The sequence below is a fragment of the Centropristis striata genome, chromosome 16 (genome assembly GCF_030273125.1).
Source record: "Centropristis striata isolate RG_2023a ecotype Rhode Island chromosome 16, C.striata_1.0, whole genome shotgun sequence".
Classification (NCBI taxonomy): domain Eukaryota; kingdom Metazoa; phylum Chordata; class Actinopteri; order Perciformes; family Serranidae; genus Centropristis; species Centropristis striata.
The window spans coordinates 24,531,673-24,559,449 of NC_081532.1; the positions used below are offsets into that span (position 1 = coordinate 24,531,673).

General features: G+C 40.3%; 1 protein-coding gene across 2 annotated transcripts; it reads left to right on the forward strand.

Moving 5' to 3' along the window:
- Nucleotides 1-207: 207 nt before the first annotated feature.
- On the forward strand, nt 208-27,248 carry gabrg1 (gamma-aminobutyric acid type A receptor subunit gamma1). Of its 2 annotated transcripts, none has more exons than XM_059352920.1 (9): nt 208-553; nt 13,145-13,305; nt 14,320-14,387; nt 18,723-18,943; nt 19,242-19,324; nt 20,650-20,787; nt 23,247-23,399; nt 25,117-25,319; nt 26,658-27,248. In XM_059352920.1, the coding sequence occupies exons 1-9, from the start codon at nt 480-482 to the stop codon at nt 26,937-26,939; spliced, it is 1,383 nt and encodes a 460-aa protein (XP_059208903.1). In that variant the 5' UTR covers nt 208-479; the 3' UTR covers nt 26,940-27,248. The 2 variants fall into 2 exon arrangements, with proteins under 2 accessions (XP_059208903.1, XP_059208904.1); XM_059352921.1 differs by having other exon boundaries at nt 26,661-27,248.
- Nucleotides 27,249-27,777: the final 529 nt, after the last annotated feature.

A 27,777-nucleotide genomic window follows, 5' to 3' on the forward strand; every position in this document is an offset into this window, starting at 1 on the left:
TATATACGGTTTATAAATGATGATTAAACATTAATAAACTATCAGTTTACCATTTATAAATGATGGTTATTGTAAAGTGTTACCCTCTTTTTTTCAGTGTAGCTTTTTTAAAGTAAGTTTGTCAGTACATGTCTGTGCATGTAGGAATCCTTCGAGCCGCGGCCAGTCCTACAATAGAATATTATTCCTAACAGTCTAATGCAAAGGAAGTCTCTGTGTTGTGAGTGTGAGCGCAGCGTGTCAGACAGCCTGTTAGCGCCACTGCAGAAGGAGCAGAGCAGACTCAGCTCCATCCTCTTCCTCCCCCTCCTCATCCTCCCCCTCCTCCTCACACCATGAACGCTCCTCTCACATCCCACCGTCGCTACAATTAACCATCATCGGCTGCACAGAGCCTCGACCTGCCGCTACAAACCTCCGATCCCTGCCTTTTCCCACCGTGGACACCTTTAGGTTGGTCCCCAGCTGTGGAGAGCAGAATGAAGGTGTTGGTCAGAGCTGTGCAGGACAAAGCCATGAGCCCCTGGCTGCTTCTGGCTCTCCTCGGACTCTGGTAAGTGTGCGTTGATGTGAAGGAGCAGGGAGTCTCCATCACGGTGGAGGAGGAGGTTTGTCGGGGAGATGGGTGCAGATGTTGCCGCCTCCTCGACAGAAATCGCAGCGTTCCGCATCTTGTATTGTACCTGTGCTGATTGTGTGAGCAGGGCCTCAGAGGAGCAGATGTGATGCTGTTAGTGAAACCAACCACCGGTTAGCCAGATGTCTGTATATGTCTGTGTTCTCAGCCCCGGTTGTTACAGGCTGTGATCTAAGGGCAAACAGGGCTGCTTTATTACAGCTGCGTTTGAATTTTGTCATTTCAGAAATGTAAAGTCATGTGAGCTCTTGTGACGGATGATGGATGGTTTAGTTAGAAGTTATTTCTTCCCTCAGAGGAAACCAACCTGTGTTATCTAGCAGCTGCTGATCATTGTGTCATTCACCTAACAAAGTCAGAGCCTTGAGCCTGGGAGGAGTCTCTTTAAAAAAAATGCAATACATTTTTTTCGCAATACATTTATTAGCCAAACTTGCATCTACAGACCAATCTGATACCACATAGGGCTGGGCCATATGGACCAAAAGTCATATCCCCATATATTTAGGCTGAATATTGATACAAGATACAGCCTATATACCGATATTTTATCACAAAGTGAGAGCAAATGTTCAGTCAAAGTCAAATATGACATGTCACATGTAGTTTTATTGAAACTGTTTATTCAAGTGAACATAAATACTGTATAACAGGAGTACCTTTTCTTTTCTTTTTTTTTAAATCAAAATAAATCGAAATTGAAATAAAAAGTGGAGAAATAAAATTTTTACCATGAAATCTCTTCAGATTGCAATCTCTTTTTTTGAGGGAGACCTGGCCAAGATTGGTTGCCAGTTACAGATTAAAAAGGCAGTTATAAAACATGGAAACATATAGTAAAAACAGCAGCACTACACACATTATGCATACAGAAAGGTAAAACAAGTTCACTAACATGGACCGTTTGAATTGCTTTAAATTTTCCCAGGGATACTAGGTTTGTAAAATGTTCATTCAAAGTCAAATATGACATGTCACAAGTAGTTTTATTGAAACCGTTTATTTAAGTGAACATAATATACTGTATAACAGGAGTACCTTTTTTTTTTAAATTAAATCAAAGCTCCATAAAGCGGAGAAATTAAAAGTAGAGAAATTAAAAGTAGAGAAATAAAAAGTGGAGAAATAAAAATAGCATATGAAATAAATTAGGCCAATGGTGGTATAAATTGTCCGAAAGTAGCTGTAAAACACTATTATATATGGGTGGTCTGTGGCCTAGAGGTTAAATCAGCTTATTACCACAGGGGTCGCTGGTTCGAATCCCAGGACTCATGGGTCAAGAACTATTTGTCAATAAATAGCAACAAATTACCACATTATGGGATGTCCAAAAGTAACTCCCTTGGAAAAAAAACTCATACTATAGTATGTCTATTTTTGTCCAAAAATGTCAAATTTTAATTTGCCTAAAAATGCTAGAAATGGGTCAATAACATGATAATATGGCCAGAAATATTTGTATTTATATGAGAAAAGAATAACGAACATTACAAAATAACTAAATATGACAAACCCTAGTTAGGGCAGCAGTTATATATAAAGAAAAAAAAAAAAGAACTATATCGATATATGCGATATGGTCTAATTCCAGATCACTTTTAAAAATATATTGACATATTTTTTATATCGATATATCGCCCAGCCCTAGGTTTAGACCCTTACATCCTTTGTTTACCATAAATGAATACATGCAGAGAATCAGTTCAGCAGAACGTTATTTTATTATTTAGTTTGTCAGTCATGACTGAAAAATAACTTGAAGGTGCAGTAAGTGATTCTGGAAAAAGCTGATGATTACCGGCTCTTATTCATTGGTTGTCAAATACTTCAGAATCACATACTGCACCTTTAAAAACATAAATCTTATAAATCACATTTCATTTGATAAAGTACTAAACTGCAAAGATCCACCTCCAGTTATCGTAATGAGAATGGGCTCTATACAATATATATCTTCTCCCCTTTACATACATGCCCGCTTTTTGCGAACATTTTCTAATCCAGTAAATGGGTTTTCTGCATACTGGGGTCCCTAAACCATCTTGGAATTGCTTAAATTGGGTGGTTAAGGATTAAATGAGATACATTTTTATTCATGTGAGCTGATTTTAGTCCCCATAGTTAGGCCATTTAATAGCAGTGAGAGCATTAAAAAAAAAAATTAAAAAAAACTTGACCTGAGTGTATAAAATGAGCTGCTGTGACCTCTGGGATAATCAAAGCCTCGTGAAACTTTACAACCATAAATTAGAAACCCAAAGCTCCCTCAGGATGGATGGATGCCCTTTGTATAGTGACATTAAGGGGATTTCTCAGCATTTCATAGAAATAGTGCTTGCTGTCCAACCACCAATAATACAGACATCTCCAAAATGTTAAAAGTTTTTGAAAACCAAATCACAGCATGGATTTTTCTCTGGGGTTCCTCCAGGCTGCAGTCTAAATGTGGTCGGAGGGATTGTTGACAATCTTTATAGATTCTTGAGGACAAAAAAAGGACAAAATATGTGTAACAAATTGTATCAACCCCAAAAAACGGAACATAATTGATAAAGGGAATGGCCTTCAAATCATAATGTTATAAACACTTATCACCTACAGTAATTATTTCCATTAATTAATGAATATTACACATTTACAACTAGAATAACCTGACACACAGTGCTGAGCTGCATCTTAAATCTTCAGGTTCCAGCTTTCACATGATGTGCATAACTTGTATGCAGCACTATTTACCTGCTGTCTCCATCTAAAGATCCACAGCATTTTCATAGATGTTGGACTTTTTTAGTGAGGGACCAGAAGTAGATGGGATTTAAATAATTTTGATGTCTGGGATGATTTTTAAATCATTGTTTTGAACAAACAAATTAAGTATTTTGAGAAAATGAAGGAGCAAATAAATACTAATACCATGCCGACTCTAAGGTTCTAAAGCAGGACATGATCTGGCTTTGCAGTTATGAAATGCACATGTTAAGCAAATAATTTACAAACCTAGTATCCCTGGGAAAATTTAAAGCAATTCAAACGTTCCATGTTAGTGAAAAGTGCACTTGTTTTACCTGAGTTGGATTCAGTACCTTTCTGGATGTATAATGTGTGTAGTGCTGCTGTTTTCACTATATGTTCCCATGTTTTGTCACTGACAATTTAATCTGTAACAGGCAACCAATCTTGGCCAGGTCTACCTCGAAAAAGAGATTGCAATCTCAAGGGACTTCCTGGTAAATATAAAATAAAGGTTAAATAAAATAAAAATAAGCTGAATACTGTGCATACAAACATTTCATGAATGGAAATGTAGGGAAGTTACTTTACACAAAACTTTTCTTAATTCTTTCTTAAAGAACAATACAAATATAATTAAGGTCTGTCTGACTGATTGCAATCTGAATATAATGCAGTAAATGGTGAACAGGTGCCAGTGTTTCAGGTCACACACTCAGGAGACTTTGCTTCTTTAACTGGTGATTAGTGGTGACAGCACAGACTTTGTTGGTTTTCGCATGCAACCACTAGTACAGATGACAGTGGAGAAAAACATGCTGAGACAGACTGAACTGATGCAGAACCTGTGAATCACCACTAAAGTCTGCAGGGCTCCAGTTGAATCAACACACCGCATCAAAGCAAAAAGATTTAGTGGAACTCTGCCTCGCCAGCATTTAAACTTTAGATGAACTCAAGCAGCAACCACCTCAGCTCAGTGCAAAAGGCAGTGGCACCGTATCACAGTAAGCTGGAGTTCTCATGGCCCCACAGGAAAACTCTCACTGGTTTGTAATGAACAATGTAAGAAACATTAAACTCCAACCAGGAGACAGTCTTTCCACATTTGAATGGTGTGCTTGCTGGTTTGCTCATTGCTCCACCACTCTGCCTGGTCTGAACCCATAGATCAGGGATGGGCAACTTAAAAGCTGGAGGGGGCCACAATGTTTCATGGACACTACCACAGGGCCACATATAGGACCGTGCACTTCACCAGATATGATGAAACTGCAATTTTAAATATGTTTACAGTGCAGTAACTTAACATATTTAATGCTCAAATGGATGTATAACAGTATAAATAGGAATACAAAAGGTTTGAAGCAAATAAAAAATAACCACTTACTGTGATTTCTTTTTTTTTCAGTGTAAGAACAGCAGACCAATATTAATTGCAAAAAGGAATTTTGTGCATTTTTACACTGCACTTTTAAGATTTCATGCTCAAATGCATGTAGTTGTACTGAAGGCCACTTCAAGTGAGGGTGCGGGCCGTATGTGCCTCCAGTTGCCCATCCCTGCCATAGACTGTATATAAATAATGGACATAGTCTCCTGCTGGTTTGTGAAGCATCAAGTTCGGAATTACGGCTTTCGCCATCCATTTTTTGAAACTGGGAGGGACCATAATTGGACCAGAAAAATGTAACTTGAACTCATTAACTGCATGTTAATTGAGACATAGCCGTGTTTCCACTAGGGGGAAAGTCTCAGGCCTCACACCCTCTCAAAAGTCCACTCACTCTGTGTTTCCACCACAAGTTAGCCCCCAGAGGGATTTAGAGACTCTGGAGGTGACGTTTGGTTTTCACCGTCGCTAACTGTGCACAACGTCAGCAGCTGATCATAAACAAAGCAGCATGGCTAATTATGCACAGAGTTTCCGCTGATCATAAACATAGTGATTGTGAATTAACGGCATCACTAACTGTGCACAGAGTGTCTGGTGCTTGTTGTAAACAAACAGAGATCGCTAAGTGAACACCTCCTGCAGCAGCAGCACATACACACAGCTAACTGTTAGCCTGTTAGCACATACACACTGTACTGCTACAGAGCTAACTGTAGCTAACTGCCACCTCCGGCTCCTTAGCGGCTCGTTAAGAAGAGTAAGAAGGAGTTGCTGGATTTGTCTCCAGTTGCTTTCTTGAAAAATAGTCCCTAAGGGGGTCTGAAAAGTTGCTAAATTTAGCAACAAAGTGGCTAAGTTGGGAACACTGCTTTGCCGGCTTTTACAAATGGTGTGTGTTGTTGTCGTGTAGAGTACTACGTCACATCCCGCTTAGCGATCTATCCAATCAGTAACCAGGCTGTTTTCAGGGGAGAAAAAAGACCCTGCTCTTCTACAGGGACTAAAAAAGTCCAGACAAAAGCCGGCTCCAGACTGCTCGTATTTAAATTAGGGGCGTTTCGGCAAGTGAGACCTGCCTCATTCCGGGTATTGCCCGGCAGGTGGAAACAGCCCTATTAAGACTCCCGGTCTGTATGTGAGCTTCAAGTCAGCTTCATGGGAAGAAATCAACAATGCCCGTATATATTGATTGATTGATTTTATATACCTGCCCACTGTAGAAGGTGAGGGGAATCTGCATATAGTGACACGAGAACACAAACAGACTGGCAGTGTTGATCAGTGTAGTAGCAAGGTTCTTTCCTGCAGCACTGGGTTATTGTGCCATTGTTGAGGTCATGTCCTTGGTTTTAGAAGTCATTTAGGAAAGGGTAATTTAACAGCCTGGGCTGCGCGCCAAGTCCTCAGGTCTCTTTACAGTATCAGGTCCATGTTCATTAAGCGGACAGCAGCGGCACACTTGGCACAGACTGAGAGATTAGCCGAGTGTAACCGCCTGTTATAGACACAGTATGGAAAGGTGGTAAAAATAAAATAAAAAAAAACACATAAAACTGCCTACAGCTCTGTTTCATTCCCAAGTGACATCATGAAAATGCTTTCTTGCAATGGATTCACAACATATTCTGCATCTCTAAAGCCACTGGGTGTTTGTGTGCCTCAGACTGGAATCTGAGATGCCCTCAAGCTTTTCATAGAATAAAAATATGTGACTTATTTTGGTACTTCGCAATGTAGAAATAGAATATCATTGAAAATAAGCTTTAAAGGTGGGGTATGTGACATTAATAACATTAATATTAGGGCTGGGTGATATATCGATATAAAAAATATATCAATATATTTTTAAATGTGGTATGGAATTAGACCATATCGCATATATCAATATAGTTCAATTTTTTTCTTTATATATAAATGCTGCCCTTACTAGGGTTTGTCATATTAAGTTCTTTTGTAATGTTCGTTATTCTTTTCTTATGTAAATATATTTATTTATGGCCATATGACGTTCTAATATGTTTCAACAGACTATAATTGACCCATTTGAAGCATTTTAGGCATATTAAAATTTGACAATTTTTGACAAAAAATGACAAACTATAGTATGAGGTTTTTTTTGAGGGAGTCATTTTTGGACATCCCATAATGTGTTTCTGTAATTTCTGGCCATATTATGCTCTAATATGTTTCAACAGACGATAATTGATCCATTTTAAGCAGTTTTAGGCAAATTAAAATTTGACATTTTTTGACAAAAAATGACATACTATATAGTATGAGGTTTTTTGAGGGAGTCATAGGCTTAAGCTACTGTTAGAAGAAGGCTTAAATTATAACATTTTATTCTCTGAAATGCTTCTCCAATATTGACACTGTGTTTTATTGAGTTTGCTGTCAGACTTTTTTTTTTTTTTTTAATGTTATTTTAGAGAAGTCCTTCCTTTATTAGGATGCTTTGCAGGCAGTTGCCAGTGGTGGATTGGCAACCATTTCTACAGGTTTTTCTGCCACTTGAAGGTTATGTCCTCTATCTGAAATGAACTGTGGTTAGCCAAAGTTTCCCTTCATGGGCTAGATTTTCCAATCTCTTTGAGACAGTTTAAATAACAATACACTGTAAAAAAAAAAATCTCTGTAATTTACGGTAAAATACCGGCTGCTGTGGTTGCCAGAACTTCACTGTAAAAAATACAGTGAGCGTATGTAAATGTCAGCAAAAACTGTCATTCATACTGAATAATCCCATTACTTTTAAGATAATTGTGTCATCATGGTATTTCTCAATTAATATTACATGATAATTTTATATTTTTACAGCAAAACTGTGTGTTTTATACAGTTTATGACAGTATAATTTAAAGTTTTATGCTTTTCTTTGATTTATGGTAATTAAGAGTGTCTACTACGTGAGATGTAAGATGTTTAATTTTTACGACCTATTTCTGATGCAATTTGTCAGTGCTTTACTGTAATTTCTACAAACATTTTTTACAGTGTATGCTTGAAGGATATTAGGGAATTTTTGCCCAATGCCACCAAAATAAAAGAGACAACATGGACTGGCCTGTGGTAGCAGGTTAGAGTGGTGACATTTATAACAGCTAATGGTAACACCAGAAACACATTTAACAGATTGTAAGAAACAGACTTGAAGCATAAATGAATGATGATTCCATTCAGGCTCTATGGGGTTGTTGAATGTCTGATTTCATAAAATCAAAGAATACATTTATTAATCAGGGCAGACACAGAGCGTTCTCTTCTTTGTTCATGAAGGACTCTGTAATAAATTCACATTCTACTAACTCGTCTGCTCACAAAGCATTCTCCGACACCTTTACTTCACTTGTACACTTAAAAATCAGACAAGGACATGAAGGGATGAGTAAAAGCTGTTATGTATTGTAAAGGGCATTTAAAGCCAAGTCAACTGAGTGAAGACAGTTCAGGCGATTGAATGAGTTGAGTCAGGTGTCTTCCTACGGCCACCCTTCTGACATATCCATCCATCCATCCATCCATCCAACTTCGTCCGCTTATCCGGGGCCGGGTCGCGGGGGCATCAGGCTAAGCAGGGCATTCCAGACGCCCCTCTCCCCAGCCACAACGTCCAGCTCCTCCTGGGGGACCCCGAGGCGTTCCCAGGCCAGGAGAGAGATATTAGATTAGATTAGATTCACAAGTACAAAGCAACGAAATGCAGATAGCATCTCACGAGAAGTGCTTAAGCAGTAATTAAGTGAATCATATTGCAATAAATACAGGAATGAATTGTATAAAAGTGCAGTATATATAGGTATAGATTATATAATAAATAAAAATAAATAAATAAATGCAGATCTAACTGTACATCAGTGCAAGTATATATATATATATATATATATATATATATATATATATATATACATATACATACATACATATACACACGTATATACATACATACATACATACATACACACATATATACACATATATACAAACACATATATATAAATATATACATAGTCGTGCAAATGAAGGATACATTATGTTCATCAACATTATGAGTGCTGTATATGAACAAGGTGAAAGTGCAGTTTACTGTGCAGTTACGGTTACTGTATTTCAGTTAGTAAGGGTGGTGTTTGTGTCAGGAGGGAGGGGCCGCTGGGGGGCAGAGTTTAACAGGGAAAAAGCTGTTCCTGAACCTGGTGGTTTTTGTCCGGAGGCTCCTATAGCGCCTCCCAGAGGGCAGGAGGGTAAACAGTCCATGTGCTGGGTGGCAGGAGTCTTTCCTGATGCTCGTGGCTCTCCTGAGACATCGTTTCTTGTAGATGTCACTGACAGCAGGAAGTGGGGCTCTGGCGATGCACTGGGCAGTTTTCACCACCTTTTGCAATGCCTTCCGATCTGAGGCCGAACAGTTCCCATACCAGACTGTAATACAGTTGGTTAGGATGCTCTCGATCAACCCGTTCTCATTCCCAAAGCGTAATATACCGACGATTTGTCACACCCCTAGACGTATCATACTGACGCAAAGGGTACCCTTCCACGTCTGTGTGAAACGCTCTGGGTTCTCAATTGACTCCAATATAAACCTGCTTGCGCTCGACAAAGTTTTATTTTTTCACATCTCGCACTCAGAGCACTCAAAGGGCTGTGGGAATCTAAGTCTGTTAGGGCAGATTTCCAAGGTTTGAAAAAAATAAAACTTTGTCATAGAGCTAAACCAAATACATCACCAGAAAGGTCTTGGCCTGGAGAGTAACATGTATCAATTTCAAGGTTCTATAATATTCTTGCTTTGAGATATTGACCTTTGAACCTGAACCCTGGGGCATATTTAAATGATTATAACTAAGAGACAAAAAGGGTTACAGACATGAGACCTACTGTTATAGAAAGGTGTTGACATGGACTATAATGTGAGCATAGTCACTAAGGGGTGGGAGTGGGGGGGCTTTAGGATATCCTGAAAAAATAACAAATCCCCCATTGAACAAGACAATATTTAAATTCTGATGCCAAAAATGTGATTGACATCCCCTCAAACCCCTGGAAAGCCACTAATTAAGTATTTCCAACATCCAATTTTAGGGGAAAACCTGTTTTATTAAAAAAACTACAACTCCCTAGACCTCTCGTTTTGTAGTTCTTCCGTATTAGGGTTGTGAAAACCTATTTCTACCCAATATATCGAATATCACACACTGTCTAATAAATAATTATACTGTATGTATATTATCTATGCTAAAAAAAGACAACAATGTTTGTTTAATGAAGATATTTTAACTAAAACAGGAGAGCAGAGTCCGGGACATTTACAGTGAAGCGCGATTCAATGAGATCGCACAGCACATCCGGGAGTATCGGACCACATCCGGTATGATCGCGGTAGATTACAAAATAAAACAGATTTCAAAATAAAACACAGCGGATCGTCTTTTTCTGGCGAGATCTTCGCCACAAAGTGATTATGTACATTCACTGAGTGAATATTAAGAAAATAAAACATATATTTCTCGCTAGAAATGTAATCAAAATCCATTTTTATGCAGAAACAAAGTCAAAATATATATTTTTTTTCACTAAAAATGAGAGAAATGTCCACCAGCGGAGTGCCGTAAAACAAACGAATAAAAGTTTATTTCTCAGAATCGAAGGAGAAAAAAATGATACTGAGAGCCACAACATGAAGCTATTTCATTGTTGAATTATCAGTGAGACTTTGATGTGTTTGTGTTGAGAAATGTTGACGATGTCATTAAAAGAAATCCTTAAAATAGGGAGAAAAATACTTCCGTGCACAGGGTCCTCGGTTTTCCAATCAGATTGTCGCTGGCAGCGTCATGGAGGGCCGTGGTCGGGATATTATTGGAGTGAATAGACGGCTTTAAGCCTCTGCTCTAAGCGTTTCTCAGCGCCGCGAGCGGGTTTATATTGGAGTCAATTGAGAACCCAGAGCGTTTCACACAGACGTGGAAGGGTACCCTTTGTGTCAGTATGATACGTCTAGGGGTGTGACAAATCGTCGGTATATTACGCTTTGGGAATGAGAACGGGTTGTCTCGATTGTACAGCGGAAGAAGTTCACCAGAATGTCTGAAGAAAAGTGTTTTTTCTTCAGAGTCCTCAGGAAAAAGAGCCGCTGGTGAGCCTTTTTGACCAGACTGGAGCAGTTGGTCATCCAGGTGAGATCCTGTGAGATGTGGATCAGGAACTTGAAGCTGGTCACACGCTCTACTGCCGCACCGTTGATGTGTATAGGAGCGTGTGTGTCAGCTTTCTTCCTGAAGTACACGATAAGTTCTTTAGTCTTCTGGGTGTTGAGCAGCAGGTTGTTATCGTTGCACCATTCAGCCAGGCGATCCACCTCCTCCGTGTAGGCCGACTCATTGTTGTTCCTGATGAGGCCTGATGGAATTTGTGTGCAGGTCTGCAGTCGTAGGTGAAGAGGGAGTAGAGGAACGGAGGAGCGTGCGTTGATCCTGCTCAGCACTGCTCCCACGTCGTTGGGGGTGAGTGACAGGGGCTGGTGGTCAGCAGTCAGCTCTGTTTTGGTTGCAGGTACCAGGTTTTCCCTCTCAAAACGAGCATAGAATTGGTTAAGCTCATTGAGGAAGGAGAGATCAGAGGAAGGAGGTGGTGTGTTGGTGGACTTGCAGTCCGTGATGACCTGGATGCCCTGCCACATAGATCGAGGGTTGCAGTTGGAAAAGTGCACCTCCACCTTACGCTGTTAGCGGCCTTCTTAATGCCCCGCTTCAGCTCAGCCCTGGCTCCACTGTAGGCTTGTGCATCCCCCGATCTGAAGGCGATGTTGCGGGCCTTCAGCAGGAGACGGACATCCTTGTTCATCCACGGTTTCTGATTGGGGTACAAGGTGATCATTTTCTGGGTGGTGACGCTGTCTACGGTGGTGGAGATGTAATCCAATACGGAGGAAGCATAGCTGTCAATGTCTGTGTGGGAGCGATGGGTTGCCTGAGTGACAAATATATTCCAGTCTGTTTGTCTGAACCGGTCGTGCAGCACTGAGTATGTCCCCTCTGGCCACACCTTTATTGTCCTAACTGTGGGTTTCACACGTTGGATGAGTGGTGAATATTTAGGTGAGAGGAAGAGAGAGGTGGTCTGACTGTCCTATAATGGGGAGGGGTGTAGGTTTGTAAACTCCAGCTATGCTGGAATAAACAAGGTCTAATGTCTTGTTCCCTCTAGTGTGGCAGGAAACATACTGGTGAAATCTTGGGAGGACTGTTTTCAAGTTTGAATGATTAAAGTCACCTGCAACAATATATATAATCCCTCCATCGTGTTCTGGGTCTTCCCCGGGCCTCCTACCAGTTGGACCTGCCCGGAACACCTCTAAAGGGAGGCACCCGGGAGGATCCTAACCAGATGCCCAAACCACCTCAGCTGGCTCCTTTCAACGTGAAGGAGCAGCGGCTCTACTTCGAGCTCCCTCCGGACCCTCCATCCTACCTCCAAGGCTGAGCCCAGCCACCCTACGGAGGAATCTCATTTGGGCCACTTGTATCCACGATCTCGTTCTTTCAGTCACTACCCAAAGCTCATGACCATAGGTGAGGGTTGGAACGTAGATGGACCGGTAATTCGAGAGCTTTGCCTTCAGGCTCAGCTCCTTCTTCACCACGACAGCCCAGTACAACGCCCACATTACTGCTGACGCCGCACTAAAACACTGCACTTCTGTTTCTTAAGAGTGAAGAAAGTGGGTGCAGCAGCAAGCGACCTTTGAGGGCAGCGACCACTCAAGGTGGCCTTCCATTTGTGCGTTATACCAGTGAAGGGAAGGACTCTGGCCTTGCCTTTGGAGGACCCGACTCCAAAGGAAGGATCCTACCAAGGAAGGATCCTTGACTTTGGGATACAGCCACAGTCAGTTATTTTCAGGACTTGGATGCATCTTGGACTGAATCCAGATTTTAGTCTTCTCTGTATCCAAAGCAGAGTAAACCAGCTGTCACAAGGGCGCTGGAGATGTTCTCACAATACTTTTCCCCTCACTAACTACTATAGTGTTGCCTTTTCCCAGATGTGCTTGGACTGTTAGGCGGTTGAATTCACTGACAAATCACAGTATATTGGGACTTTAATGCAGGCCTGTAGTTAACACTGAATCTTCTTTTACCCTAAATTACATTTCTGTGAAACATTGAGTCCATTAGTTGAAAACTAATGCTAACTCTACTACCTCTAGTTTTTTTTGTTTTTTTTACCTTTTTTATACCAGAACCAACAAATTGGTACTGCAAACCCAATTCATACCTGCATAAAACTCTTATTTCTGGCATTCACACACACACTTTCAATTATATGTGAGGACTGTACCTGTTTGCTTCTCACAATGATTTTTTTCTACCCCACAGTGCAGCATTTGGGCCCAGCAAACAGGAAGAAGAGGACTATGAAGATGTGCCCATAAATAAGACTTGGGTTTTATCACCAAAGGTCTATGAGAGTGATGTGACTTTGATCCTTAATAAACTGCTGCAGGGTTACGACAACAAACTGCGGCCTGACATTGGAGGTAAGTCAAGTTCATTCTCTGGAAATGTGCCTTGTTTTAACTCTGTTACCACAAAACACAACAGCACAGCAAAAAACAGCTGAGGAAAAATAAGATATAGATAACTACAATTAAGCAAATACCTGCTCGAAACAAGTCAAATTACCTGCCAGTGCTGTAAGTAAATGTTTTCTTTTTAAGAGTGCCAGAGGACCTCAGGACCCGCGAGGGTTGATATGATAAAAGCATATCAGATAGATAAGATGGCCCAAGACCGTTAAGACATTTAAAAACTAATGCATTTATACATACATTTATTTATGTGTACGTACTTATACTTTAAAATGTGTCCAGAGGGGCACTTGTGATCTTAAGGATCTTAGAATGTGCATTATATGTGCATAATGTGACAAGAGACATTCAAGGTTTTCACTTTTGGTTTGTTACTTTGACATTATAAACATGATACAACAGAAATCCATTAATTAAATAATGCATTGGTTTCAGTGTAATATAACTTTAGTTGGTTATTTCCCAGTTTTATACAATGTCCATCAGAAAACATTGGTATAGGGAGAGCTTTATGATTGTAGATATTGTGTTCCTAATACCAGATATATGTAATAGCTTTAACATACTGAAATAATGGAGATTAGAGCTGGGCATTAAGCAATTTAACATTTGCTGAAACGTGGTGATGTGATTTTAAAACAACAATGTAATAGTGTTGTACTACAGTCTTTGTTTTTGCGCTTTCTTTTTACCCCTGCATTTTGAAGGCCCATAACTTAGATGCAACTAAGATAGAATAACATTACCAGTGTTGCAGAAAATTTACCACACTTGCAAATATCAACACAACTTCAGCAATAGCAATATGAACCCCCACTGTCTAGGGCTCTACAGTAATACAGTATTGATAGGAAGCTGTTTGTATCTCTTTAGGTTGGTTAGACAGACAGCATCTTCTGGGAAAGCATCTTCTGGGAAATCAACTGTCTGTGTCAGTGCAGTATGTCTTCTGTTATGTTTCAGTGAGGCCAACAGTGATTGAAACAGCAGTTTATGTCAACAGCATTGGACCAGTGGACCCCATCAACATGGTGAGACTGCTTCTTCTAATGTCTATTTCCTTCTTTTCTTTGCTGATATAACAGATAATGGATGAATAAATCCTGCTTTAATGATGTTAAATCATCGGCTATAAACTTAACTTAAAATATAAGCGCAAATCCATCCCATATTTCAGTCTGAAAGTTAAATCTTTCTTTTTAAAGGTCCGTAGTGAACGTAGGCCTTCCCCCGTTCTTGCCACTTTTGCCAATCTTGTGCTGTTCTATGCCAATATTTTGCTGTATTGTTGAGATCGTCTCACCATCTTGTTTTTTGATGACCTTTGCTTCTTGTGCAGCCCCTCGGCATCCATTGGGTGGTCTTTGTCGTCCAACAGTTATCAGTTCTTCTTGCGAGGTGGCCTGCCCATTTCCCTTTGCTGACTGTTTGCATAATGTCTCTAACTTTGGTTGGTTCCCTGATACGTACAGCTGTTTTTCGATCTCGCCATGTAATGCCGAGCATGATCTGTTGCATTGTTCTTAGTTTGTTTGTTTGTTTATTGGTTAGGTTCCACGTTTCTGTGCCATAGGTGACTGTCGGCAGGATGCATTGGTTGTAGACTTGGTATTTGTGGATGATTGAGGTGTCTTTGTTTTGGAAGATTGCACTTGCTCTTCCGAAGGCTTGCCAACCCAATTGTTATACGATGTCTAATCTCCTGCTCTTTAGATAGACAGATAGATAGATATACTTTATTTATCCCAAGCTGGGAAATTACAGTGTAGCAGCAGCATTACACACAGAGACAATGACAACACAATTAAATAAAAAGAACAACCTAGGCATACTTCAAGCAATAAAATATAAGAATACAATAAAATACAATAAAAAATAAAGTGTCTAAAGAAGGAGTATGTATTAAGGAGTAGAATAGAATTCCAGTGCAGAATAAATATGAATATACAGTATAAAAATGTTGGTGCTATGAAACAAATAAGGTGCAATGAACAGTGTGCATAAAAAACACATAAAGTGCATAGACAGTATGTAATGAACCAGACTATTATCTGTTATTGTACAGTGTGATGGCATGTGGCGGGAAAGATTTTTTGTATCTGTCCCTATGACAGCGGAGCTGGAGCAGCCTGTGAGAGAAGGTGCTCCGCTGTCTTTCTACTGTGCTGATCATTGTCCATGATGGCCAGCAGTTTGTTTAGTGTTCTCCTCTCCACCACAGTCCCAAAAGTTTCCAGCCTGAGACCGAGTACAGAGCCAGCCTTCTTGATAATTTTATCAAGTCTGTTGGTGTCGCTGGCTCTGATGCTGCTGCCCCAACTCACAGCAGCAAAGAAAATGGCGCTGGCAACAACATTTTGTTGTATTGTATTGCTCCAAATGCTGCGTTCATCGGTGTGAGAATGAATTCCCAATGATGGCAGGTGGCACCGTTTAAGGTAGCCTCTGCCACCAGTATGAACTGGTGAATGAGCGCAGTGTGTCGCACTGGTGTCTCCTTGTCTAACGGCCTTTTTGAGTTTCGAAGGGTTCTGAATCTTTGTGTAGACTGATGGACGACTTGGCATGATGGTAGATGTGTTTGAGAACTTGGATATAGACGGGTATTTCAACAGAGTCAGAGGCTTTGTTGTAGTTGACCAAACCAACAATTATAGAAATGTTGTATCATGCACAAAAGGTGCTGCTCGGTTTGATGAGTATAATTTTTTCATAGAACTCTTTGGTTCGATTGACAATTCAGTCTCTGTCTGAGAGCCATCTTCTTCAAGAACTCCGTTGAACTGGAGTCTCCCAGTGTTGAGTTTCTTTTTGTCGAATTTGAATCCATGGCAATGGTATATTAATAAATAGTAATCATTAAGTAAATTATACTTATAATCAATGTTGAGGAGCTGTGTGTTTGGACTGCAGCTGTGTACTTTATTTACAGAACTCTGAACTGCCTGAGTTACACATACGAGTCATTCACAACAACTTTTCTTGGAGGAAGATGCACTATAACTAGTGCACTGCATAGCAATATATTACATCTCCCTTCTTCTGTAATAATCATACTCAAAATGAAGACTTTTCTTTACCATCTGGTTTCCTACAAAAATGAGTACAACAGTAGAATCATACTAATTATTTTGCTAATCCTTGTAAACTTCCTATCTTACCCTTAACCTCAACGACCGCAACACTAAGTACAGCTTACCAGCACATCACTTCCATCACACCCCTCCTTAACCCTTTCATATAATTGACAGATTATAAATTCAGTCTATCTGGAGGCTTGATGACTCTGTGGGGCATGGCAGAGTGCTGCTAAGTTGATTGGACCTGCTTGGGGTTTCCACATTCCTTGCCGTTGTGGTATTTTTTTTCCTTGTATCCAGCCGGCACCTTAAGTGTTCAGCTTTGTAGGCTATGGGGACCAGGGGCCCTCTAGCAGTAGGCAGTTTGCTTCCCAGTCTTCTGCCCATGAGGAGCTGGGCTGGTAACAGACCCACTGCCCCCCGTTGCCGTAGTACTGCTTTACGCCATAGCTTCTTCACTGTCTGGACTGCACGCTCTGCTTTTCCCCAGAGTGTGGCTTCTGTGGTGAGAATGTTCTCTGAGAGATACCATAGCTCCATAGATAGAAGTCGGCACACTTGCCACAGTTTCGAACTGACTCCTCAATTTCTGCAATCGTGTGTGGCCCATACAGAACTTTCCTGGCTCATTGCTTGCTCTCGACTATTCCTCGATAAGATTGATGTATGAGCCTCAGCATGGTGGACGCGTGGTGGGGGACACAATGTGTGATGTAGTCCCTTGTGTTATACCACCAGATCATGGAAGCTGACTTCATGGGTTCTAGTATGGTCGCACTGGTGCTGGCACTTCCCGCCTGTGGTTGGGCCAGCCATGCTGAATCGTCTGCTAGGGCTTGCCCAATTTTTCACTGGTGCATTCCCACAGTACAGGATCAGAAATATTGATCCCCAGGGGGAAATTGCTTTATTTAATTGCTGAGTTCTGAGTATTTCTGATCACTGACTGACACAAAGCTGTGTGTCGAGGCGCACTCTAGGCCAGCCATTGTCTGGCAGTGTCTGGCAGCTCCATGTCCTTGCCCCTCCTAAGCTTCACTATGAGGTCATCCCACTGTAGTCATTCTCTGTATGCGCATGAGGATGGACAGCAGGGGCTTCATGAGATGTCCTACAAAGGTCTGGTAAACCGTGTTCCAAAAATGAAGCTGTGGGGCTTTATGCAGGCATGTACAATGGAGAGAGCTTCTTTTTCAATTTGCATGTATAATGTTTCGTCATCTGTGAGCAACCTGAACGAGTAGGCTACAGGCTGAATCTCCTGCAGTTGGTCCAGTACACAGTATAGAATACATCTCTATACTTAGTAGGATGGTAGTGTTTAGGGACTGGTGGATGCATGCACGGTGTGTCTCTTGCTGCTGTGCTGGTTGCCATTTGAATTCCACCTAACTCTTGAGAAGCCGGCGCAGAGGAGTATCTACTTCGAGGTTCAGTATACATTTTAAAAGGTATGTTACAAAGCCTAATCCTTGGCCGGTGGTGGCACGCTCTGAATTGCTGCTCTTTGCTTGGTCAGGCCTTAGGCCCTCATCTGTTATGAAATTCCACAAGTATGGCACTGATGCTTGTCGTACATGACATTTCTCAAAATTGAGCCTCAGGTCCTAACTTGTGGCTTTCTCAACTACTTTGCACAGGATTTTGTCATGTTCCTCCACTGTATATGCTGCAATGAGATTGTCATCCATCACAATGACAGCAATACGTTCCAGCATATTGACCATGATGTGCTGGAATATTTCTGGGGAGCATTTCAGGCCAAATGGCAACCTTAGCCACCGACAGCTTCCATTGGGCATTCATTCACACACCGATGAACGCAACATCGGGAGCAATTTGGGGTTCAGCATCTTGCTCAAGGATACTTCGACATGTAGGCTGCCATGGTCAGGGATCGGTGGGCGACCACTCTACCCACTGAGCCACAGCTGCCCCAGAGAGTGGGGGTCTTCCCCCAAATTTCCCTAATTGCAGTAAGGGTTGGTTAACATGTGTCTCTCATGGATTATTTATCTCTGCCCCATTTAAGGCACATTCCTGCTAAAGGAGGCAGTGTATTTTGCTTTGACAGACACTGCTGCTACCTGTGAGTCCTTATGGTAGCTCAAATTGTTGGGAGATTTCTACAGCTTTAGTCAACGTCAGCTCTTCCCCTTTTTTCCAGCAGTCTGTCTTGTACCCGCATGTCATCTTCATCAGCATACTCATAACTGTTACTTGTGGTTTTGTATATTGTTTTTTTAATTTGCTGTATTTGCATTATTTTTCCTAACTTTGTTGCAGGAATACACCATTGACATCTTCTTTGCTCAGACATGGTACGACAGCAGACTGAAGTTCAACAGTTCGATGAAGCTGCTCATGCTCAACAGTAACATGGTAGGCAAAATCTGGATTCCTGACACATTCTTCAGGAATTCTCGCAAATCAGACGCCCACTGGATCACCACTCCCAACCGCCTCCTAAGGCTGTGGAGCAATGGAAGAGTCATGTACACACTAAGGTAGGAAAGCTATGCAGGCAGTTCACTAGACTTTGTGGTAGTCATTTTTAATGTTGAACTATCAACTCATCAAAAATCTTTGTTGTTTGTGCAGCGTTAGTGTGTGTATCTGTATTTTTATTATGTAGTTCTCTTGTAGGTCTTGATCTCATTAGGTTGGATTAAATGTTGTTGTTTTCTGTATCTGTTGGTGTAATTACAGAAAAACCAAAGTACCTTTAATATGTTAAGACACACTTGGGAGGGAAAAACAACGCTGAGACTTGCTTTTTCTCTGTCACAATTCTGTTTCTGTCAGGTTGACTATTAATGCGGAGTGTTACCTTAAGCTGCATAACTTTCCAATGGATGAGCACTCGTGTCCACTGGAGTTTTCAAGCTGTAGGTGGTCGAACGTTTCCCCCTCCCATTTTTAACCCGCCATCTTGACTTCAACTTCTGTAAATTGCCCTGAGAGAGGAGCTTCTGTGTGGGCTAGCATAGTGGCTAAGCCCTTGTTCTTTCTCCTTGCCAAAAGGCCCATCTGCTTGAGGCTGCCCTCTCTAAGCCTGTACCAATCTATCATCTGCTCCACCAGCGGAGAGAGGAGGTCACCCAGTCCCATTTTCTCTGACAGACTTAATGAATTATGCACCTTCCCCCAGTCTGATTCATGCTGTCTGTGTCATCCTTCATTCGTCTCTTACATTGTGCTTTAGCCTCTCATGTCTTGTCATGATCTTAATCTTCTGCACACCAGTGAAAAATGCAAAGACCATTCCATGAAGTTGAGAACATATATCAGGACCAGTACAGTCACACTAAATGTCATCAAATGAGCACAACCAGTGGTAATTTTATCCATGAAACTATGACATGAATAAGAGACATCACAAGAAAATAGATAGGAAATATGCATTTGAAATGCACAAAAAACATCAAGCAAGCATCCCCTTGCAGTTGTGCAAATAATGCTCTCTCAGTAGCAGTGACAGAAGAGACATGACATTGTTATGCCAACGCAAAATCGTTAAGAGTGGGAGTTCTGATCAAAAGTCAAAGTGTCTTTAACACCATACCTTAACCATGACCACATTATTCTCCCAATCATAACCCAATGGTTATATTTGCCTATAGTGACGTTATAGAGGTGGAATGTCAGAAAACCTTCCTGAAAAGTGTTACAGCAGTTGCACATTTAATTTTAAAAGGCTCTGAAAAGAGACATTTATAGTTGGATTCTTGTTGGCCATTGTTTCAATAAGAAATTTAAATACTTTCAAGCCTTGTAAACATTAGCCCTATTTGTGTAATTGAATCCAATTTAGAAGTACAAGTCAAATAGAACACTGTGAAACATAACTACAAATGTGTAAATGGCAATGTACAGGTAGAGCAATTATTTCCACACTGAGTACTACCTTGGTGTAAGCACCCCTGACTTGCTCCTGCACAAACTATCTACGACTGACTATTACAGGTGCGGCAATCAAAGTTTATTTACCATTCTGTTGCACACAGACTGTTATATGCATTTAAAAACATCTTGCTCATTTGAAGAAATTTCATGAGACTGGGCAGGTTTGTTCCATCTTGAATGCTCCCCTTTGCCATGGTGCAATGTCCCTTTGTAATGAACAGTACTCTGAATGACAGATATGTAAGCATCAGTAAGGCTTCTAATCATCTAGTTTGCTTCTGTGTTGGGGGGGTGGGGGTTTCTACAGATGGTTATCCCAAGAATGAGATCATGTACCGGTGGCAGAGACGGGCAGTGGAGGTGGCCGACCAGCGCTACTGGAGACTCTACCAGTTTGCCTTTGTAGGGTTGAGGAACAGCTCTGATGTGGCCCACACCCAATCAGGTGAGAGATTATCCTCTTACATGTTCATTTTTCATTTATCCTTTATTTATTTTCTGGAGGAATCATTGAGGGCAACCCTTCATTTACAATGAAGTCGAGAGTACAGAGAAAACATAAAAACAGCACAGACAAAACACATGAAAAACAGTTACAGTGAAAGGCAGAGTTATTGGTTATCATAGTTTTAAACTGGCCCATAGTTATAGTTGTATTGAGTTTTGTACTGAATGAAAAGTTCTGACTGGAGCCACAAACCACCAGGAATCAGGATTGCTTTAGTTCAAATTGCAGTTTATTTATCATTTGGTAATAAATAGTGATAAGGAGATGCTTGCAGGATGATTGCCATGGTTCTAAACAAAAAGAACAAATTAAAATGTTTTGGCTAAACAAATCATACATCCATTCTTTAGATCATATTAAATGTGTCTGAATTAAAGAAACAAGAATTTCACAATAATGATTAACTAAACTCACAATCCTTACTATTAATTAACAAATCAGATCAAATATAACAAATGATCCATTAACCTTAATGTCAGACACACAATAATTCAAAGGAATATAAAGAAACTACTTACATTGAAGTTCAAGTCAAAAGACGTATGGCAAACACCTGACAAACACTAGTGTCTGGGTACAAAGAGGAGGAAGTGATCTTCAGGCCTCTATTTATAAGGTGGGAGGTGCCACCACTGGGTGCCTCCTCCTAGTGGAGAGGAGGAGATGAACTGGCACTTTCTAACAAGTTTGAGTGAATGTTGTAAAATGTTCCAGTTAGATGCAGCAGAAAAACTGAAAGCAGTTTTTCCAAATTCAGTATTTGTCCTGAAAACATTGAGCTTTAAGCATCACTGGAGCGTGTTGGATAATTACTATGTGACCAATTTAATAAAGTGCTGAGGTATGGTGGCATGTCGCCTATCAAGACTTTATAAATGAAGAGGAGCCAGTGCATGTCTCGTCTCACAGATAAAGGTGCCCATCCCACCTTGTTGTATAGGAGTCAGTGATGGGTGGAGTAACTGTCACTAGTGACGAATGGGAGTGCAGAGTGATAAACAGAGTCCAGAGAGGTGAGAGTGGAGGCAGAAGCATGTCTATAGATAACATCAGCATAATCCAGAACTGATAAAAAGACAGCCAGAATGATCCGTTTCCTACAGAACAGAGGGAAGTTTGTTTTGTTTCTGTAAGTATCCCATTTTTTGTTTTAATTTACTTGTAAGTATGTCAATATGAAATCTGAATGTGAGTTTTTGATCTAACCAGACACCTAGATATTTGTAATGTTGGAAGGAAGCAATGGGCCTCATGCATGAATTGTACTTGCGCACAGATTTGATTATAAATTGTGCATAGGAGCTAGCCTGGCTAACACCATATTAATCACAAATGAAATTAGTCTGGAAACCAGCCATTCATTTTTCCGTAGAGGAGGCGTGGTTTACGATCCTCCAGAGCCGTTTATTGGGCGCTACGAATATCTATCAAAAGCGTCTTTAGGTAGCTCTTAGCCAATTATATCAGTTATACCAGATGACGTATGTAGAGTGACATAAATTGATGTTTACATAGCCAGACTAGCCCATCTCTACTTTGAGACTAAAATGCTCAATTGTGCTTCTGCAACATTTTTCTGCAGCATGTTCTGGTTATGGCTGCTCTGTAGTTTCAGCTCACAGTCAGCCAAATGGGTTATATGTAGATAAGTGATATGACACTTATTTCTACATGTATTGATGATATAATTATTATGCTCAAAAATCATGATGATTTATTTGACCTTTGACCCCAAAAATGTAGTTACTGCACTGCAATTTTGCTGTAAAAGCCTCTTATAGTAATGCACAAACTGTCTGTTTTCTTCTTTCAGCTTTTATATATTTTGTAATTTATTTTGTTGTTTTTAAGTGTTTAATAGCTCTATTCAAAGATTTGTGTATTTTAGATTTAATATCATGAACTAATGTTATATTTTAGTGTTAATATTATTTTGTGTCACTTTTGTACTTAATCACTATCTAGATAATAATTTCACTGTCAAATAACAGATAACCTCTATGATTTTTGTCTTCACTTAGACTATGATACAGTGTAGCCTTTCTTTTTTTATTTCTTGTGTTGAATAGTGAAGTTACTGTGGCCTGCTTTAGTTTTGAGTTGGATTTTGTAGTTATTGCAATTTTTCAATCAAAATCATTATTTCTCTAAATAAGCAAAATTTAGATCTAAAAACTGTGTCACAAGATAAAACAGACATCAAGGAGTTCATTTTCAATTATAACTCAATTTCGACCAAAAATGTAATTACTGCAGTTAAACTTTGTAGGGCAGTATAGTTAATGAATGAATACTACCCCATTCATATTAAAATTGTATGGTGCAATGGGTTACATAAATACACCAGGGCTTGTTAATGTTGTATCTCTATATCTGATTTATTGTTAAACTTTCAGGGGAATATGTGATCATGACCATCTTTTTTGATCTGAGTCGAAGAATGGGCTACTTCACCATCCAGACCTACATTCCCTGCAGTATGATTGTGGTTTTATCTTGGGTCTCCTTCTGGATCAACAAAGATGCTGTCCCAGCCCGCACATCTCTAGGTCTGATATGTTCTCATTTTACACAGTTTAACCGAGTGAAATTGCAAATGTGCCTTGTTCTGTAAAGCACTCTTAGACAATGGTCTTTATAATGTTTCAGCATAATGAGGACATTAAGGTCCTGACAATGTATTTTCTGAATCAGCTTACTATAAGTGATAAGATCTGATATAAACACACAATTTTAAGATAAATATGTCAGGGGTTTTCATAGAAGAGATATCTGTATTTTTTTTATTTGGCCCTTATCACTGATTTAAAGATTCAAATGTTGCTACAGCAGGATTACACCTGATTGGTGCAAGGACATATGTGATAAAAGTTGGTGGTCACTTTCAATCAAACCACATGGGCACAGTGCTGATGAATAATTGCCAATCCAATGTATTCATGGAATACATTGGGATATTCATATTTATTCCATGTAAGTTTCACACAGTCATTACCACAGATGTGGACTTTTGTCATTGGGACTTGACTTGAGTTGAGACATAATGACTCTTAGGACTTGTTGGTGTTTATTTTTTTGTTGTCAGTTAAAATTTGATAATATTAAAAAGGTTGTTAATGTTAATGTCAAGTCAATTTTATTTATATAGCCCAAAATCACAAATCACAGATTTGCCTCAAAGGGCTTTACAGACTGTACATGGTACGACATCCTCTGTCCTTAGAGCCTCACATCGGCCAGGGAAAAACTCCTTAAAAAACCCTTTTAGCAGGGGAAAAAGAAGAAGAAACCTCAGGGAGAGACAGAAGAGGGATCCATCTCCAGGACGGACATGTACCTGTAAAGCCCTCTGAGGCAAACCTGTGATTTGTGATGGGAGAGAGAGGTACTGCCTCAAGCGAAGGAGTTCCAGTATCTGGGGGTCTTGTTCACGAGTGAGGTTAGAATGGAGCATGAGATGGACAGGCAGTTTGGTGCGGCGTCGGCAGTGATGAGGTGTTGTACCGGACCGTCGTGGTGAAGAAGGAGCTGAGCCGGATGGCAAAGCTCTCGATTTACCGGTCCATCTACGTTCCAACCCTCACCTATGGTCATGAGCTTTGGGTAGTGACCGAAAGAACAAGATCGCGGATACAAGCAGCTGAAATGAGTTTCCTCTGTAGGGTGGCTGGGCTCAACCTTAGAGATAGGGGGAGGAGCTCAGACATCCGGAGGGAGCTCGGAATAGAGTCGCTGCTCCTTCTCTTCTAAAGGAGCCAGCTGAGGTGGTTTGGGCATCTGGTAAGGATCCTCCCGGGCGCCTCCCGTTAGAGGAGTTCCAGGTCCAACTGGTAGGAGGCCCCGGGGAAGACCCAGAACACGGTGGAGGGATTATATCTCTCTCCTGGCCTGGGAACGCCTCGGGGTCCCCCAGGAGGAGCTGGATGTTGTGGCTGGGGAGAGGGACGTCTGGAAAGCCCTGCTTAGCCTGCTGCACCCACGACCCGGCCCCGGATAAGCGGAGGAAAATGGATGGATGGAAATAAAATTGACTTGACTTGACCTGACCTGACCTGACTTGACAAGTGAACATTTGACAAGCCTGGTTCTCCAAACTCCAGGCCATGGGCTGCCCCAACTGAGTCCAGCTTACCCCTCATCGCTATGCTTAGCTCTTATATAAAAATGATTGCAATTTATTACTGAGAACGCAAGCACTCAAATAAATGGCGATGTGAAGTTTCTGATGTTCCAATGAGGAAATTGTCTCTGTGATAAACCATTTAGGTATCACCACAGTGCTCACCATGACAACCCTAAGCACTATCTCCAGGAAGTCGCTACCCAAGGTTTCCTATGTCACTGCCATGGACCTGTTTGTCTCTGTGTGCTTCATCTTTACCTTTGCTGCCCTCATGGAGTACGGCACGCTTCACTACTTCACCAGCAACAGGCAGACCAAGAAGGCTAAAGCCAACAATAACACACAGGTACACTAACACTTTCTTCGAACATGTTATAAGATTTTTTCTTAGAGTGACCTTTCAATAAAGACGATCAGATTCATAGTATCAAAGTTAAAGTTGAATTTAATATTCTTGTACAAGAAGCGTTTCACAGTGCAACACAACAAGTGAGGTTACAGAGAAAAAGGCTCGCTCTAAAGAGCCCGAATAGTCAGTTTATATGGTTCTTACAATGGGTGGTCTCTGGTATAATTCTAGACAGTTCAATCATGTGTTTACTCAGATATTAATCAAACACTATCTTTCATAAACTTTCTTGTAGCCAAGGGGAAAACCTCTTAGCCCATCTCCGACCCTGCAGACGTCATGTGTGATTCGCTTTTCTACAAAGTTTGACTCTTATCTGACCAGCCAGCTTGAACAGAGAAATTTACAGTGGAACACTGAATCTTTATCTCAGACATATACAGTTGAAACCAGAAGTTTACATACACTATATAAAAAGACACATATGCTTTGTTTTTCACTGTCTGACATGAAATCAGACAATCACTTTTCCTGTTTTAGGTCCGTTAGGATTACCAAAATTATTTCTATTTGCTAAATACCAGAATAATGAGAGAAGGATTTTTTTAGACAATTTTTTATTACTTTCTTCAAAGTCAGAAGTTTACATACACTAACATTATTATGCCTTGAAACAATTTGGGAAAGCCCAGATGATGCTGTCATGTCTTTGGAAGCTTCTAATAGGTTTATTGACAACATTTGAGTTAATTGGAGACACACCTGTGGATGTATTTTAAGGCACACCTGAAACACACTGCTTCTTTGTGTAACATCATGGGAAAGTCAAAAGAAACCAACCAAGATATCAGGAAGAGAATTGTGGACTTGCACAAGTCTGGTTCATCCTTGGGTGATATTTCCAGATGCCTGAAGGTTCCACATTCATCTGTTCAAATAATTATACCCAAGTATAAACACCATGGGAATGTACCGACATGGACTGAAAGGCTGATTTCATGTCAGACCGTGAGAAAAAAAAGCATATGTGTCTTTTTATATAGTGTATGTAAACTTCTGGTTTCAACTGTAGCTAGCTGGAACATGTCCAATTACTCCTCAAACCCACTAGGCCCACTGGAGAGCACATTAAACATTTCCGATCATACATTAAAACATGTCCAAGAACATTAAGCATGTTCAATGACACACAAAAAATGCTCCTTAAACATATAGCCATAAGAGAGACATCTGAGTTACATGATTAGAACTATCCCAAAACCCCAGACTAATGTCATTTTTGTGTGTGTGTGTGTGTGTGTGTGTGTGTGTGTGTGTGTGTGTGTTCCTCCACAGCAGAAATCATCCAGCATGGTGAATATCCAACCTGGCACATCCCTGCTGCAGATGAACAACATTGTGCCCTACCACGAGGAGGGGGACTATGCTTACGAGTGTTTGGATGGAAAAGACTGCACCAGCTTCTTCTGCTGCTTCGATGACTGCCGCTCAGGTGCCTGGCGCGAAAACAGGATGCATGTGCGGGTTTCCAAGATTGATTCTTACTCACGAATATTTTTTCCCACTGCTTTTGGCCTTTTCAATCTGGTTTATTGGATAGGTTATCTGTATCTATAAAACCAGCACCTCAAAAAAATGAAGACTGGAGTTTCACATCTGCAAGCATTTCACAGTGGCATAGCTGCTCCTGTAGCATCAGAAATATCAAATAAGAAAGTCTATTTAATAGGGCCGGGACTCGATTAAAAAAATTAATCTAATTAATTAGAAGCTTTGTCATTAATTAATCGAAATTAATCGCATTTTAATCGCATATAAATATTTGACCTGAGACAGTGAGAAGTAATTTTTTTCACATGGATTTTTAGTATACCATTGAATAATAACTGAATACATAAGCTTAAGTAACAAAAATATATATATATATATTTTTGTTCAAGTCCAACAGACCAGTGCAATTTTTGCCATTAAGTGTAGCAATAGCATATTTAGAAATATAGTACATTTCATAAATCCAGGTAGCCTATAGGTAGGTAGACCATCTGTGAACTAGAATACTTTGTTTTTTAAGTAAAACACAGTACTTTCAAGTACATTCAGAACATTCGAAACCCTGACTATTAGAAAACTTCTCTGTTGCTTTAGAGGCCATAACAGACTTTGTTGATTCACCAACAGCTGGTTTAAAAAATCAAATTAATTTCAGTCCATCCGTTCGTTTTTTGTAACAAAACTTCCCAACCAAAGCGTCTCATCAGCTTCTTCCTTCATGTTCACTGTGGTTTGTTGTTGTCTCAACTCATCAACGCTAGTTGGTGCTCCAGTATAATCGGTCCTCCTGAAACTCATCCAGTGAGAAACGTTCTGCGGTGCAAAAATAAGTGCGATTAAAATGCATCAATTTTTTTAATGCATTAATTTTTGTGTAATTAATTAATCTTAATTAACGCGTTAA

What these genes read in the sequence shown, in the direction of transcription:
- gabrg1 (XM_059352920.1), top strand. Translation starts at nt 480, where the DNA reads ATGAAGGTGTTGGTCAGAGCTGTGCAGGACAAAGCCATGAGCCCCTGG. An exon ending in CAGTGGACCCCATCAACATG is followed by an intron (nt 14,388 to 18,722) that starts GTGAGACTGCTT and finishes ACTTTGTTGCAG; the next exon opens with GAATACACCATTGACATCTT. An exon ending in AAGCCAACAATAACACACAG is followed by an intron (nt 25,320 to 26,657) that starts GTACACTAACAC and finishes GTTCCTCCACAG; the next exon opens with CAGAAATCATCCAGCATGGT.